The following is a 17,040-nucleotide window of genomic DNA, read 5'->3' on the forward strand; positions in this document are numbered from 1 at the left end:
CTACAGCTTCCCATCCCCCTTCCATGTCACCCACCTGCAGGAAGCGTACCCCCTCTCTTGGCATCCAGTGCCCATCACCTTCATTCTCCCCTCCTGCTCTGAACACTGCTGCTGTAGCTCCCCACCCGCCTTCCATCTTCCTGCCCCCCCACTTGCAGGAAGCATAGTCCCTTTATTGGCATCCAGTGCCCATCACCCTCATCCTCCTCTCCTGCTCTTAAAAATGTTCTTGCAGCTCCCTATCCCCCTTCCTTTTCAATGCCCCCCTACCTGCAGGAAGTGTTCCCCCTCTCTTGGCATCCAGTGCCCATCACCCTCATCCTCCCTCCCTGCTCTGAACACTGCTCCTGCAGCTCCCCATCCCCCTTCCATGCCCCCCACTTGCAAGAAGCATACCCCCTCTCTGTCATCCAGAAGGGGTATGCTTCTTGCAGGTGGGGGGTGCATGGATTGGGGTAGGGAGCTGCAGGAGCAGATGTACAGACTCAGGAACTCAGCACAGGGATGGTGGGAACCACTCATTATGGGCACAGCGGGTGTACAGACCCGGGACCTCAGCACAGGGATGGTGGGAACCCCTCATAATGGGCACAGCGGGTGCACAGACCCGGGACCTCAGCACAGAGATGGTGGGAACCCCTCATAATGGGCACAGCGGGTGTACAGACCCGGGACCTCAGCACAGAGATGGTGGGAACCCCTCATAATGGGCACAGCAGGTGTACAGATCCAGGAACTCAGCATGGGGATGTGGGAACCCCTCATAATAGGCACAGCAGATGTATAGACCTGAGAACTCAGCACAGGGATGGTGGGAACCCCTCATAATGGGCACAGCAGGTGTACAGATCCAGGAACTCAGCATGGGGATGTGGTAACCCCTCATAATAGGCACAGCAGATGTATAGACCTGAGAACTCAGCACAGGGATGGTGGGAACCCTGCATAATGGACACATCAGGTGTACAGACCCGGGAACTCAGCACAGGGTTGGTGACAACCCCCATAATGGGCACAGTGGGTGTACAGACCCAGCAACTCAGCACAGGGATGGTGGGAACTCCTCATTATGGGCATAGCGGGTGTATAGACCTGGAAACTCAGCATAGGGATGGTGGAAACCCCTCATAATGGGGACGGCGGGTGTACAGACCCGCAAAATTGCCAAGGGATGGTGGGAACCCCTGATAATGGGCACAGTGAGGCTGCAATTGACGGGAACAGTTTTACCTAGCAGTAACGACATATAATCACCTAATACATGGCTATTTACAGCCCTGCATTATTAACAGTTTAATTTTTCAGTTTGCACCCCCTCCCCCCCAAAAAAATTTGAGCACCAGCTGCCACTGAGGCTGCATAGTGACAGATTAGAACTCTACAAATGATATTTATCAGGGTTCAATGTATTTATTTGATATTTGAATACATAGTTTACATTTCATACAGAGTAAAGGATACAAAGTACACATCAGGGAAGTATGTTATATTCATATTCAATAAAGTGACACTAAACTCCCTTCTCTTGCTCTCAGCCTCCTCCAAATCAACATTTTTCTTAATTTTCTTGCCGTTGTATTATATTATATTTTAGAAATCAGATGAAAGGTTTAGCTCTGGAAAACACTTTTTGATAGATAAAAAGTGCATTTTATATACAACTATATAGATCAGAACAACATGAGGGACAAATGAGGGGAAAAGAGGGACAGAGGGACATAAAGAGGGGCAGAGGGACATAAAGAGGGGCAGAGGGACATAAAGAGGGACATTGTTCCCAATCAGGGACAATCCCTTGAAATCAGGATCACGAATGTCACAGAGCAGAGGAGGCGCACGCGGTACGGAATCGCATGAACTCACATTGGGGGAGATTTACTAAAACTGGAGTCCTAAACTAAAACCCATTGTGTCTGGACATACAGAGAAAACAGAACTTTATATCCTAAAAGGTTGTTTCAGTACTGGAGGAATTGGCTATATATATATTTTTTTTATTTTAATTATATGTATTTAAAAAAGTAAAATAATATATAGACACAGTGTATTATATATATATATATATATATATATATATATATATATATATATATATATATTAGGGCTGTGGAAATTAAAGATTAATTCCTTGATTAATCGTAAATTCTTTTGATCGGTACTCACCTCTCCGCCGGCTTCCGGGTCTTCAGGGAGTTCCGTCGGAGACTCCTCCCCCCTTCCCCAAGTGCCTTCATCTGCTAATGAAGGGAAGGTGGGAGGAGTTCGGTGACGTTGAAGTTCTGATTGAACGTAATGCATATGGGGGAGGAGCTACACATGACATCACCCGCTGCTGCCCTACGGAACTAACGCAATTGTCGGCTTTACATGCTGTGTTTTTATCATCTTTATGTGAGTAGTTTGTGTTTTGAACACAAAAATGAAATCTTATACTTAAGCGGTGAGCACTGAGATCTTTTCTTTCTACCCATGACCTGGCGTCCTTGCTGAGACGTGAGAGAAGTTTATGGTCCGTGTTAACCCTTTTGATACCCGCTTGCATGACCACCTGTTTGCACAGGGGTCCATGTCATAAGGTGAGAGTGATTAGTTAGACCGGAGGGGGAGGGATTGTCACGCTACTGCTACAGCTTGAATTTAAAACCTATTTGTGTGAACTGTGAAGTTAAGTCATGGATTGTGGAAAGTAACTAGTGTGGGGTGATTGTATATAGTGTATACCACATTCACCACTGACTAATGCAGAGCTGCAATGCAAGGAGATCAGCTAAAACTAGTTGGATCTGTATGTGCGTTATAATTAATCGAAATTAGTTGATTAATCGATTTAAAAAAAACGATTAATCGAACACGAAAATTTTAATCAGTACCAGCCCTAAAACACACATATACACACATATATATATATATATATATATATATATATATATATATATATATATATATATATATATATATCCCTCTACCAAATGAATTGGAGGAGTGGCCCATAACACTTGGTAATATAAGACAGATATGTTGATAAGCCAAAAAACAACAACATTTAAAACATCTAAAAAAACCTGCAGATGTGGCCAATCCCAGGCCGTTCTGGTAGACAAAGCAGTGACACGTCTAGAGCATCTTTCCCCACATTTTATTGGCAAATGATTATAATGGGCTACCAAAATGACTAATACAAATGTGTAATGCCGCGTACACACGATCGGAAATTCCACCAGCAAAAGACCGATGAGAGCTTTTGGTCGGAAAATGCGATCGAGTGTATGCTCCATCAGACTTTTAACTGGCCGAATTTCAAAGACTGAGAAAAAGTTCCTATCCGAAGATGCGTTCGTGTTTATGCAATTCTGACGTGCAAAAAAATCACGCATGCTCAGATTAGACTTGTGCACAACGGAAAATTTTGTTTAGTTTCGGTTCGTTGTCATTCGTAAAACACATCATTTCGTTCTGTTATATTTGTTATGTTACGTAATAAGTTTTCGGATAATTCGTTATTATTCGTAGAGTGTCGAATTCATTTGTTCGTATTCGTTGAAATTCGCTATTTTTTGTATGTATAGACATTCGCAATAATGATTCGTAGTTTGGAAAGTCATTTGTTTATTGAATATTTTAACACACACAATGACAACGTCTCTTCTCCTCCTTCTCCTCCTAGCGTCGGTTTTAGTCCGTCGGAATAGCATACACACGAGCAAATTTTTCGGTAGGAACTGGGTCCGGCGGAGTTCCGTCGGAAAAATTTGAAGCATGTTTCATTTCTAAAGTCTGTCAGACTTTTGCGAATCAAAAGTCCGTTGCAGCCCACACACGATCGAATAGTCTGACGGAATCATTCCATCGGACTTTGGATGTTGAAAAGTCCGCTCGTGTGTACGCGGCATAAGATTTACTTTGACCTGACCTTTTGTTTCATTAGATCTTTGAAGAATTACCGAATCATGTCGAATTCATTCGAATTCATTCATTATATTTCTTTTGTATTCCTTGTTATTCGTTATTTTTTTATTTGGACATTCGGATGCAAAATTCGATTCGTTACGAAACGAATTGCACAAGCCTAGCTCAGATTCAACTATGAGATGGAAGCTATTGGCTACTGGCTATTGAACTTCCTTTTTCTAGTCCCGTCGTACGTGTTGTACGTCACCGCGTTATAAACGATCGGAATTTGGTGTGACCGTGTGTAGGCCAGACAGCTTGAGTGAAATGCCGTCGGAATTCCTTCAGGAAAACCATCAGAGCTTTTTCCAACCAAAATTCCAATCGTGTGTACGCGGCAAAAGAGGCACGGGAGAATTTTAAGGGCTCTTTCACATGGACAATCCGTTCTGGTCCGCCTGTCAGTTTTTCAGAGGTCTATGGAGCATCGGATGTCAGCGGTGGCATGTCCGCTGACATCCGACCCGCTCCGATCCGAAAAAGTATGACGGAGGAAAAACCTACTTTTCCATCTGTCATCGGATCGGGTAACGATGGACTCCGCGGTCCGCCATCACCCAACCTCCCATATGGTAGTGCGGCGCTTTGACAGGTCCGTCCCTGCACAGTGTGCAGAGACAGACCTGCCATCTTCCTGCTCAGCGGGGATCGACGGAGTGATACCCATTGAGCAAGCGGATATCCTCGGGGTCGGATCAGCACGGATCCGCCCCGTGTGAAAGAGCCCTTACACTATGAAGAAGTGTCGGAGCTTAGCTTGTCAGAACGGATTGGAATCCAACCTAATTGGGGCACTTTTCAAGGCCAATGCAGGTATAAGCACCCCTAAGTGCCTGAACTTTATACCGTATCTGCAGATTGTTTTTTGCTTTAAAGATGGAGCAATTTTCAAACATTCCTTTAACTCATAATGTAAACATAAAGCCGGCATGTTAATAAATTCCACAAACACTTCTTTCCCGCCTTTTATAGAATGGTTGTACCCTCATTCTTTCTCTCTCAGGATGACTTTTCATCTGATCGATGTAGTTGTACATAAATTTCTTCCTCTCTATCCGTTCTCTTTTCGGGTTTCTCGGCAGTTCCAGGCGGAATCTGACGTTCCTCAAGGCGCTGTCTATCACCATCAGGATGTCGGTGGTTCTTCCCAGAGTCTTTATGTTGCTCATCTTTGTGTAATTCTCAATGGCGATCACCGTCTCCGCTCCCATCAGTCTAAATTGCTTCTCAATTTCCAGGTAATCTGCGCTGGTTTTGAAGGTAAGAACAACGATGGGAACGATACCTGAAGAAGAGGAACACTGTGAGCATCTCAAAGAAATCTCGGTAACCAAAGGAACGTTTCTAATTAGGCATGGCAGGCCTGTGCCTAGGGGTGGTTGTGTATTACGGGGCCCCTGTTACATTACATTCGTTCTGTGCCAATGAGGGCAACAATAGAATGTTATTAGGCTATTTTCTCGGCAGTTTTCCTCATTCAAACAGCATAGAGCGAATAAGGAAAATTTAGCAATAACCATTTGTCTACCAGAGCTATTTATAAACGGTGGACAATGATTTGAACCACTTGCTGAAGGACGTATGCATAAAATTGTCCTGTCAGCAAATGGTACCATAATCACGACTGCAGCTTTTTCTATTTCCGCCAGTGATTGACTGATCACTTTTACAGCGCTACTAAGGGTACCTATCCGCCTGCTCATGGTGGTTCCTGGCAGGTGTCAAGTCCTGGGAAAAAAGTGTGAGAACTCACCCAGGATTACCTCCCCCCTCCTCAAAAATAAAAAAAGTGTGTGTGTGTGTGTGTGTGTGTGTGTGTGTGTGTGTGTGTGTGTGTGTGTAGCACTGACCCCCGAAGGAGCTGCTGATTTTATTGGGCTTACCGTTACCTTCTTGAGTGCTTCTCCGTCTAGGGTTTCCCGTGGTCGATGGCCCAAAGAAATGTGGAAACTGACACTGAATCTTCTTTTGGGTTATTTATTTGAAGTAGAAACAGTCTCTCAGTTTAGGGTAGAGGGTTAGGAATAAGTTCAGGTACTTTGGACTGCAAAAATAGAAAGTCTCTTATAAGAAAAATCCAGTGAATAATCGTTTCACAGCTGGATTTTACAACCCCCCCGGATAGACCTCCTCTCACTAGGCCTAGCAGCTGGTAGGGTGCCAAAGAAAGTCTCTGCCACAGACTTGATTGTAACTAAGGGACATAGACAAATTTAAAGAGCTATCATTCAGTACCAGTATCTCTCAGCCAATCCGGCGATACCATATGAGTGTAGATCCATGAAGTGTCCTTCAAATGAGCCTCCAGGCTCCTTCAGAGAAGCCAGCTTTGTACACAGCCTTCTCCTGAAGAGTCCTCCCCTGGGGTTCCTCCAGTTGCTGGGCCTCTCCCTTAGACAAGACGGCACCGGACCACCTTTGAATCTATAGTCCCCCGATATCCATTCAGGCCTGTCCCTGCAGTTGCGTTACCTCGGGCTAGCCAGAGACTTGGAAATGCATGGATCCGCACCCCGGGCCAGGAGGGCCATGGGGGCTTGTCAGGAGGACCAGAACCAAACAGACAGAAAATAACCTCTGGAACCGAACAGAACAGCCTTAAGCACGTGATGTCAGTACCTTAAATACCACCTCCCAGAATGCACAGCAGGAGAACACTCCCACTGGGCTTGTTTCCGAAAGAAACGTGGCATTCAATACACCCAGCTAGACTGCGTGCTCAACCTTGCCGGTGGCGACAGCGACACCTGTGACCAAGGAGAACTCAGTGTAACTCAGCCAGACTGGTACTGAAACCATAAATTTAGTCAAATTAGTCCCAAAACCCAACTGTGGTTTCAGGAGATTTAACTTTGAAAAACATATAGCCAGTAGCCAGCGCTACATATTATATATATATATACAGTGCCTTGCGAAAGTATTCGGCCCCCTTGAACTTTTCAACCTTTTACCACATTTCAGGCTTCAAACATAAAGATATAAAAATTTTATTTTTTGTGAAGAATCACCAACAAGTGGGACACAATTGTGAAGTGGAACGAAATCTATTGGATATTTTAAACTTTTTTAGCAAATAAAAAACTGAAAAGTGGTGCGTGCAAAATTATTCGGCCCCTTTACTTTCAGTGCAGCAAACTCACTCCAGAAGTTCAGCGAGGATCTCTGAATGATCCAATGTTGTCCTAAATGACTGATGGTGATAAATAGAATCCACCTGTGTGTAATCAAGTCTCTGTATAAATGCACCTGCTCTGTGATAGTCTCAGGGTTCTGTTGAAAGCGCAGAGAGCATCATGAAGACCAAGGAACACACCAGGCAGGTCCGTAATACTGTTGTGGAGAAGTTTAAATCCGGATTTTGATACAAAAAGATTTCCCAAGCTTTACACATCCCAAGGAGCACTGTGCAAGCGATCATTTTGAAATGGAAGGAGTATCAGACCACTGCAAATCTACCAAGACCTGGCCGTCCCTCTAAACTTTCAGCTCAGACAAGGAGAAGACTGATCAGAGATGCAGCCAAGAGGCCCATGATCACTCTGGATGAACTGCAGAGAACTACAGCTGAGGTGGGAGAGTCTGTCCATAGGACAACAATCAGTCGTACACTGCACAAATCTGCCCTTTATGGAAGAGTGGCAAGAAGAAAGCCATTTCTCAAAGATATCCATAAAAAGTCTCGTCTAAAGTTTGCCACAAGCCACCTGGGAGACACACCAAACATGTGGAAGAAGGTGCTCTGGTCAGATGAAACCAAAATCCAACTTTTTGCCCACAATGCAAAACGATATGTTTGGCGTAAAAGCAACACAGCTCATCACCCTCAACACACCATCCCCACTGTCACACATGGTGGTGGCAGCATCATGGTTTGGGCCTGCTTTTCTTCAGCAGGGACAGGGAAGATGGTTAAAATTGAGGGGAAGATGGATGCCGCCAAATACAGGACCATTCTGGATGAAAACCTGTTGGAGTCTGCAAAAGACCTGAAACTGGGACGGAGATTTATCTTCCAACAAGACAATGATCCCAAACATACAGCAAAATCTACAAAGGAATGGTTCACAAATAAACGTATCCAGGTGTTAGAATGGCCAAGTCAAAGTCCAGACCTGAATCCAATCGAGAATCTGTGGAAAGAGCTGAAAACTGCTGTTCACAAACGCTCTCCATCCAACCTCACTGAGCTCCAGCTGTTTTGCAAGGAAGAATGGGCAAGAATTTCAGTCTCTCGATGTGCAAAACTGATAGAGACATACCCCAAGCGACTTGCAGCTGTAATCGCAGCAAAAGGTGGCTCTACAAAGTATTAACGCAAGGGGGCCCAATCATTTTACACGCCCCACTTTTCATTTTTTTATTAGTTAAAAAAGTTTAAAAAATCCAATAGATTTCGTTCCACTTCACAATTGTGTCCCACTTGTTGGTGATTCTTCACAAAAAAAAAAAAAAATGTATATCTTTATGTTTGAAGCCTGAAATGTGGCAAAAGGTTGAAAAGATAATGAAAATTCGTAATTGTTACGAAAAGTTAAAGGGATTGTAAAGTTATTATTTTTTTTTTAAATAACAAACATGTTATACTTACCTCTACTGTGCAGCTCGTTTTGCACAGAGTGGCCCCGAACCTGGTCTTCTGGGGTCCCTCGGCGGCTGTCTCTGCTTCCTCCCGCAGGTACTTCTCACGTTCATGTGAGCTCCCTCGCATGGTGAGAAGCACTTGCGGGCGCGCTCCCGTGATACAGCCGGCGGCTATAGCTACTTACTGTATCACTCTGCCCCGCCCCCGGCATGCCGCGTCATTGGATGTCATTGACAGCAGCGCGAGCCAATGGCTGCGCTGCTTTCAATCCATCCACTCCAGCCAATCAGTGGCCAAGCTGAGCGACGAAGAGGATGTCGGGGGGCGAGCGCAGGACTTTCGAGGGGTCAGGTAAGTAAAACGGGGGGGACTGGGGAGGCCGGTACTGTCAGATGTTTTTTTCACCTTAATGCATAGAATGCATTAAGGTGAAAAAACATTTACCTTTACAACCCCTTTAACAAACCTAAAAGATAAAAACCTAGGAAGTCAGCACAGCACAGGGATGGTGGGAACCCCTCATAATGAAAAATTCATCATAATGATAATTCGTAATTGTTAACTTAACTTAAAAGTTAAAACCCCAGGAAGTCAGCACAGGGATAGTAGGAACCCTATGGGAATTTCTATGCTTACAAATGTTATACGAAATTTCTTTAACGAATTTCAGATCCAAATTAACATAAACACGACTGGTGTTTTGTTCCCCAATCAGAGGAAGTCAGCACAGCACAGAGGTGGTGGGAACCCCTCATAATGGGCACAGCAGGTGTACATTGAGACCTGGGAACTCAGCACAGAGGTGGTGGGAACCCCTCATAATGGGCACAGCAGGTGTACATTGAGACCTGGGAACTCAGCACAGAGATGGTGGGAACCCCTCATAATGGGCACAGCAGGTGTACATTGAGACCTGGGAACTCAGCACAGAGATGGTGGGAACCCCTCATAATGGGCACAGTGGGTGTACAGACCTGGGAACTCAGCACAGGGATGGTGGGAACCCCTGATAATGGGCACAGCGGGGGTACAGACCCGGGAACTCAGCACAGGGATGGTGGGAACCCCTCATAATGGGCACAGCGGGTGTACAGACCCGGGAACTCAGCACAGGGATGGTGGGAACCCCTCATAATGGGCACAGCAGGTGTACAGACCTGGGAACTCAGCACAGGGATGGTGGGAACCCCTCATAATGGGCACAGCAGGTGTACAGACCCAGGAACTCGGCACAGGGATGGTGGGAACCCCTCATAATGGGCACAGCAGGTGTACAGACCCAGGAACTCAGCACAGGGATGGTGGGAACCCCTCATAATGGGCAAAGCGGGTGCACAGACCTGGGAACTCGGCACAGGGATGGCGGGAACCCCTCATAAATGGCACAGCGGGTGTACAGACCCAGGAACTCGGCACAGGGATGGTGGGAACCCCTCATAATGGGCACAGCGGGTGTACAGACCCAGGAACTCGGCACAGGGATGGTGGGAACCCCTCATAATGGGCACAGCGGGTGTACATTCAGACCCGGGAATTCAACACAGGGATGGTGGGAAACTGCCATTCCGCTCCTTGACAGCGAGGTGTGAGGTTGCTAGTTCCTTTGGTTCCAGAGACCAGGGGCCAGAGTTGCTTCTCTGCCCCAGGAGGGATGCTGGATCCTGGGGAGGACCCTGGCGGGGGCCCCCTGGCTAGGCCTGTGCAAGATTCTGGGCCTGGCCAAAGGAGGGATAGGTCCCTGTCTGCCTTTAGACAGAGGATTGTTGGAAAGCTGAAGCAGATTGAGAAAGAAGAGGAGAAATTGTTGATTTTGATGGCTGAATTTAGGAAGAAAAAACAAGTTTGTGCCAAATTGTACAGCAAGAAGAGGCCGGCTCTGAGGCCTGAGTTGAAGGACTAGGAGCAAGCTGTTAAGAAGCAGAAGGAGCTGGTGAGCTCTCTGAAGGAGAACAGTGGCATATTGAAAGAAAAATATAGGAATGAGGAGCGATTTAATCGCATGAGGAGAGGAGCCGCTTCCTGCATGGAAGGTGACCCAACCAGTGAGGTGATTCAGATACCAACAGACTCAGCAGAGAGTGAGAAAGTGGGCCCGGAGGATGAGCCCAGCTCTTCAACACCTCAGACATCTACTGAGCCCTCAATCCTCTGTCCCCCTCCCTCCCTCTGCAACAGCAATATGGAACATCTGAGCAGGAGGTTGAGGGAGGTACTGGCATGCTGGAGTTCATCTGTTAGCTGGAATCCCCAGATGATGATGATGATGATGATGAAGAGGAGATGGACACCGTTCCTCACCCTGTGAAACAGAGGCCTGATCCACCATGAAGTCTGCAACAACTGGGGTGAAGTTTGATCCCACCATCAGCCATGACATTGTAAAGGTAACAACACAACAAGCAGGTACAGTGTGTGTACAGGATGGTGATGTGAACTTTATTAGTGACAATGGGCCTGCTGAGGGTTGTAGTACTACAGACAGTCAGCCCAGACCCATAGACAATGTACAGAAAGCAATAACATCTGCTAATAACTGTCAGCTTCAGTCTGCAGAGAGGTCCATGGACAATACAGAGACTTTGCCTGGACCATGCACAGCGGCTGTTCCTTTGAATGATGGAGGAGATGCTGGGAGCAGTAGTACTACAGCTCTCCAGGAGTCTGCAGCAGCTAAGTCTGTGATGGCTCCCAGGATTGAAGCTGAGTGTTCGGGGGAGGGGGTGGGTCCTGCTAATCAGAAGACTGCTATCCCAGCTGATTCAGACTCTCTGGCAGCAGGTTTGAATGTGTCTGAGGACAAGACTGCAAATGCTGGTGCTGGAAGAAAAACTTATGCTGGTGTTGCTGCCACAGGATCTGGGAAGGGGGAGCAAGCAGGGAAGGAGCATGGGAACGTTTTATCTTCCTCCCTGTTTAAAAGGAGGAATGTTGTCCAGTTGAAATGGGAAGGGGATGGAAACCCCCCCACATAGGACAGTGGTGGATAAAATCCTGCAGATGGGGTTTAAGCCTGCAGATATCTTCGCCCTGATCAGTCCAGCAGGTTCCTATGAATATGATTTGTCCTTTATCCGTCCCGAGTCTTTGGACATATTTTGGGAGAAGTTTGAACATGTGTGTAGGGGCCTGCCGGACTGGAAAGGGCTCATCCCCAAACTTATTTCACGCCAGCCCCTCATTAAAATGGTGACAATTGAATCTACACCCCAAGGGGATCTGACTGTATGGCTGAGGAGGTATGGGGACATCCTGAGCCCCCTAAGAAAGATTTTGGACGATCGGGGAATATGGACAGGGGGATGGTCTGTGCAGTTAAAATGAAATGTCATTGACAATGTTGTCCAGCATCTGCCGTCCTCAGCTTTCCTGGGGAGGGACAGGCTGACCATCTTCTACCCGGGCCAGCCAAAGCTCTGCAACAAATGTGGAGATAAAGGGCACCTTGCATCCTCCTGTCCAGTGATGAAGTGCTCTCTGTGTCAGGGTATAGGACATTTGGCAAAGGACTGTAATATTATAAGGTGTAATCTGTGCAATGCAGTGGGACATCCTTATAGTCAATGTCCTGAGGCAATGCACAACAAACCTGAGCTTATGAGAGAGTTCTTCCACCTGGACATGGAGGATGCTCAGAGCTCAGCAGCTGGAGGGCCTGTGAGTCCATCTGAGACTGTGCCAATACCCAATGTGTCTCCCCAGTCTGTGCCAATACCCAATGTGTCTGTGTCTTCCCAGTCTGTGCCAATACCCAATGTGTCTGTGTCTTCCCAGTCTGTGCCAATACCCAATGTGTCTGTGTCTTCCCAGTCTGTGCCAATACCCAATGTGTCTGTGTGTCCACAGTCTGTGCCAATACCCAATGTGTCTGTGTCTCCACAGTCTGTGCCAATAACCAATGTGTCTGTGTCTCCCCAGTCTGTGCCAATACCCAATGTGTCTGTGGTGCCCCAGTCTGTGCCAATACCCAATGTGTCTGTGTCTCCCCAGTCTGTGCCAATACCAATGTGTCTGTGGTGCCCCAGTCTGTGCCAATACCCAATGTGTCTGTGGTGCCCCAGTCTGTGCCAATACCCAATGTGTCTGTGTCTCCCCAGTCTGTGCCAATACCAATGTGTCTGTGGTGCCCCAGTCTGTGCCAATACCCAATGTGTCTGTGTCTCCAACGTCTGCGCCAATACCCAATGTGTCTGTCTCCCCAGTCTGTGTCTTCCCAGTCTGTTGGTAAGGTTTCAGTTGCCAAGAATGTGTCCAATCCTCCTGTGTCTTCTAAAATTGCAGAGGCAGCAAGAGGTGCTGAGGCAGGTGCATCAAGTGCGGTGCCAGTCCCCCTTCCTCGACACTGCAGGGTCTCTGTTATGGGTCATGGGGTGCAGAGGAGTGGGGAGGATGGTGAAGAGGCTGGCCTGGTGGTAGATAAGGGAAGGGAGAGATGGGGGGTGAAGGGGAGGATAGGTGTGGGGAGGCTGTTGACTCCGGTTTGTCCAAGGATGATATGGAGTGGTTGGAGGATAAAAGGAAGAGGGGCAAAAGGAAGGGGAAAAAAGGTTTTGCATTTAGAAAATAAGTTTGAGGTCCTGTCAGATGATGATGATGATGATGAGTGGGACTCGTTTAGTTCAGCGTCCTCCATGGACGATGAGTGTCAGGGTGCAACGAAGCGTGCTGGTCCTCCAGGCAGAGGGAGTAGTCGGGCTAAGAAGCGTCTGCCTCAACTACCCTAATGGCAGCTCCCACTCCATTTTTATAGAAGGCTCCATGCATGGTGACAGTGATGTTCCTTAGTCTGGCTCTCCAGTAGGGATTATGTTGTACGCATTTTGGTTTGCACCATTTATTATGTTCTTGTTTTGTATAGTCATATTCAATTATTTTGTAAATATGTTTTATTTATTTATTATGGTTATATTGTATATAAATTGTTTATAAGATTTTAAATAACCAAATTAAACCCATCATAATGGGCACAGCGGATGTACAGACCCGGGAACTCAGCACAGGGATGGTGGGAACCCTATGGGAATTTCTATGCTTACGAATTTCATACGAAATTTCATTAACAAATTCGGATCCAAATTAACAGAAACATGACTGGTGTTTTGTTCAATCAGAGGAAGTCAGCACAGCACAGGGATGGTGGAAATCCCTCATAATGGGCACAGCGGGTGTACAGACCCGGGATCTCAGCACAGGGATGGTGGGGACCCCTCATAATGATAAATTCATCATAACGAAAACATTTGTAATTTTAATGAAAAGTTTACGAATCTAACAAAAATTCGTATTTCGTACGAATCCGAATTGAATTTCGTACACGAATTACGGTTTTTTTTTGGACGAAACAAAACAATTTTTTTGATGGCGCCCTTGTCTACTGAGCAGTGCCCAGCAATGCAGCCTCACTAGTGCCCCTCAGTGCCCCCATCAATGCTTCCTGATCAGTGTCCCCATCAGTGTAGCGAGATCAGTGTCTCCAACATTGCAGCCTGACCAGTGCCAACGGGGTCAGGCCGCCTTGGGTGCCACACATGGGGGGGGGTGTCATCCCAGCATGCCCGTCCTCCCCTTCCTTGGTACTCCTCCTCCAGCAGCCCCAGTAACAAGGTCCTGCCTCCTATAATACACGGCGGTGACACCGGCATTGTTCCGCCTATCACTGATCTCTAGGAGGTGGGAGGGGAGGACGGAAATGCTGGCATGTCAGTGTCCATTGTCACCTTTCGGCATGGACACCCTCCCTTCCCGCACGCACACACTGCCTGCCACAGCTTGCAGTCCTGCAGGACGTGGCTGCTAATGGGAATGAAGTTCCTGCTGTGAAACAAGTGCTGGAACGTTGTTCCCGCAGGACATGATCCCTGGTTCCCAGGCTCTCCCATTTCTCAAGGAAGCCCAGGACCACAGTAAATGGTTGGGACGGCTTCCCACAGAGAAGATGGAGGAGCGTTTGTTCTTTGATGAAAAACACAGAAAGTTTGGGGAGTTTAATAATCTTTAGGCCTATATTGTGCCTTTGAACATGGGTGCAAAAACAGCTCTGGTAGAAAGTGGTTAAGGCCATCAGATGGCGCTGACAATCGTAGGAAATAACACAAATAAATGATGCATAACGCTTGTATTCCACTTTGCTTTGACATGCATATTTTTTCTTTATTGTACATGAAAATGTGTTCTTGCTTAACATGTTAAACTTCTTTTTTTTTTTTTTTCAATAAAACATTTATTGGAATTAATTTTTATATACAGTATCTCACAAAAGTGAGTACACCCCTTACATTTTTGTAAATATTTAATTCTATCTTTTCATGTGACAACACTGAAGAAATGACACTTTGCTACAATGTAAAGTAGTGAGTGTACAGCTTGTAAAAATGTTAAAGTGAGTAAGTGAAAATGTCCAAATTGAGTCCAAACTGTCAATATTTTGTGTGGCCGCCATTATTTTCCAGCACTGCCTTAACCCTCTTGGGCATGGAGGTCACCAGAGCTTCACAGGTTGCCACTGGAGTCCTCTTCCCCTCCTCCATGATGACATCACAGAGCTGGTGGATGTTGGAGACCTTGTGCTCCTCCACCTTCTGTTTGAGGATGTCCCACAGATGATCAATAGGGTTTAGGTCTGGAGACATGCTTGGCCAGTCCATCACCTTTACCCTCAGCTTCTTTAGCAAGGCAGTGGTCATCTTGGAGGTGTGTTTGGGGTGGTTATCATGGTGGAATACTTCCCTGCAGCCCAGTCTCTGAAGGGAAGGGATCATGCTCTGCTTCAGTATGTCACAGTACATGATGGCATTCATGGTCCCCTCAATGATCTGTAGCCCCCCAGTGCCTGCAGCACTCATGTAGCCCCAGACCATGACACCCCCACCACCATGCCTGACTGTAGACAAGACACACTTGTCTTTGTCCTCCTCACCTGGTTGCCCCCACACACGCTTGTCACCATCTGACACCAAATACCTTTATCTTGGTCTCATCAGACCACAGGTCATGGTTCCAGTAATCCATGTCCTTAGTCTGCTTGTCTTCAGCAAACTGTTTGTGGTCTTTTTTGTGCATCATCTTTAGAAGAGGCTTCCTTCTGGGATGACAGCCATGCAGACCAATTTGATGCAGTGTGTGGTGTATGGTCTGAGCACTGACAAGCTTACCCTCCACCCCTACAACCTCTGTAGCAATGCTGGCAGCACTCATACGTCTATTTCCCAAAGACAACCTCTGGATATGACGCTGAGCACGTGACCTCAACTTCTTTGGTGGACCATGGCGAGGTCTCTTCTGAGTGGAACCTGTCCTGTTAAACCACTGTATGGTCTTGGCCACCGTTCTGCAGCTCAGTTTCAGGGTCTTGGCAATCTTCTTATAGCCTAGGCCATCTTTATGTAGAGTAACAATTATTTTTTTCAGATCCTCCGAGAGTTCTTTGTCATGAGGTGCCATGTTGTACTTCCAGTGACCAGTATGAGAGAGTGAGAGCGATAACACCTAATTTAACACACCTGCTCCCCATTCACCCCTGAGACCTTGTAACACTAACAAGTCACATGACACCGGGGAGAGAAAATAGCTAGTTGGACCCAATATGGACATTTTCACTTAGGGCCTCACGCAGATATACTGCAGCAGAAGGGCATATACAGGCAAAATCACGTACCTGTATGTCACCCTTTAAGAGGCGGGTTGCGGGCGCTCACGCGCCCGCTGGGTGCTCACGCGCCCGCTGGGTGCTTTGTGTGCACGATTGCGGGTCCCGCGGACTCTATGTCCATGGGGATACCCATGTATCACCAAGAGGAAGAACAGGGAGATGCTAATGTAAACAAACATTTCCCCGTTCTGCCTAGTGACACTGATCACAGCTCCCTGTAATCGGGAGCGGAGATCAGTGACGTGTCACACACAGGCCCTCCCCCCCACAGTTAGAATCACTCCCTAGGACAAACTTAACCCCCTACAGCGCCACCTAGTGGTTAACCCCTTCACTGCCAGTGACATTTACACAGCAATGAATGCATTTTTAATTGCACTGATCGCTGTATAAAGGTGAATGGTCCCAAAATCTCGCCAAAAGTGTCCGATCTGTCTGCCATAATGTCGCAGTCACGATAAAAATCACTGTTCGCCGCCATTACTAATAAAAAAAATTATTAATAAAAATGCCATAAAACTATCCCTTATTTTGTAAACGCTATAACTTTTGCGCAAACCAATCAATAATCGCTTATTGCAATTTTTTTTTACCAAAAATATGTAGAAGAATACGTAGAATACATATCGGCCTGAACTGAGGGAAAAAAAAAAATAATAGGGATATTTTGGGGGATATTATAGCAAACAGTAAAAAAAAAGTGTTTTTTTTTTTTCAAAATTGTCACCTTTTTTGTTTTGTTTTTTTGTTTATAGCGCAAAAAATAAAAACCGCAAAGGTGATCAAATACCACCAAGTGAAAGCTCTATTTGTGGGAAAAAAAGGACGTCAATTTTGTTTGGGAGCCACGCCGCACGACCGTTCA

General features: G+C 46.4%; 1 protein-coding gene across 1 annotated transcript in view; it reads right to left on the reverse strand.

Moving 5' to 3' along the window:
• Positions 1–3,665: 3,665 nt before the first annotated feature.
• LOC144000414 (uncharacterized) overlaps positions 3,666–17,040 on the reverse strand; it is a 136,709-nt gene continuing 123,334 nt past the window's right edge. Inside the window, exon 4 of the mRNA XM_077494225.1 lies at positions 3,666–5,233. Coding sequence (XP_077350351.1) covers positions 4,881–5,233 — 353 coding nt within the window. The 3' untranslated portion in view covers positions 3,666–4,880. The remainder of the gene's footprint in view (positions 5,234–17,040) is intronic.

This window comes from Lithobates pipiens, unplaced genomic scaffold (assembly GCF_037356315.1).
Source record: "Lithobates pipiens isolate NorthernLeopardFrog02 unplaced genomic scaffold, aLitPip1_a1.2 Scaffold_22, whole genome shotgun sequence".
NCBI classification, from domain to species: Eukaryota; Metazoa; Chordata; class Amphibia; order Anura; family Ranidae; genus Lithobates; species Lithobates pipiens.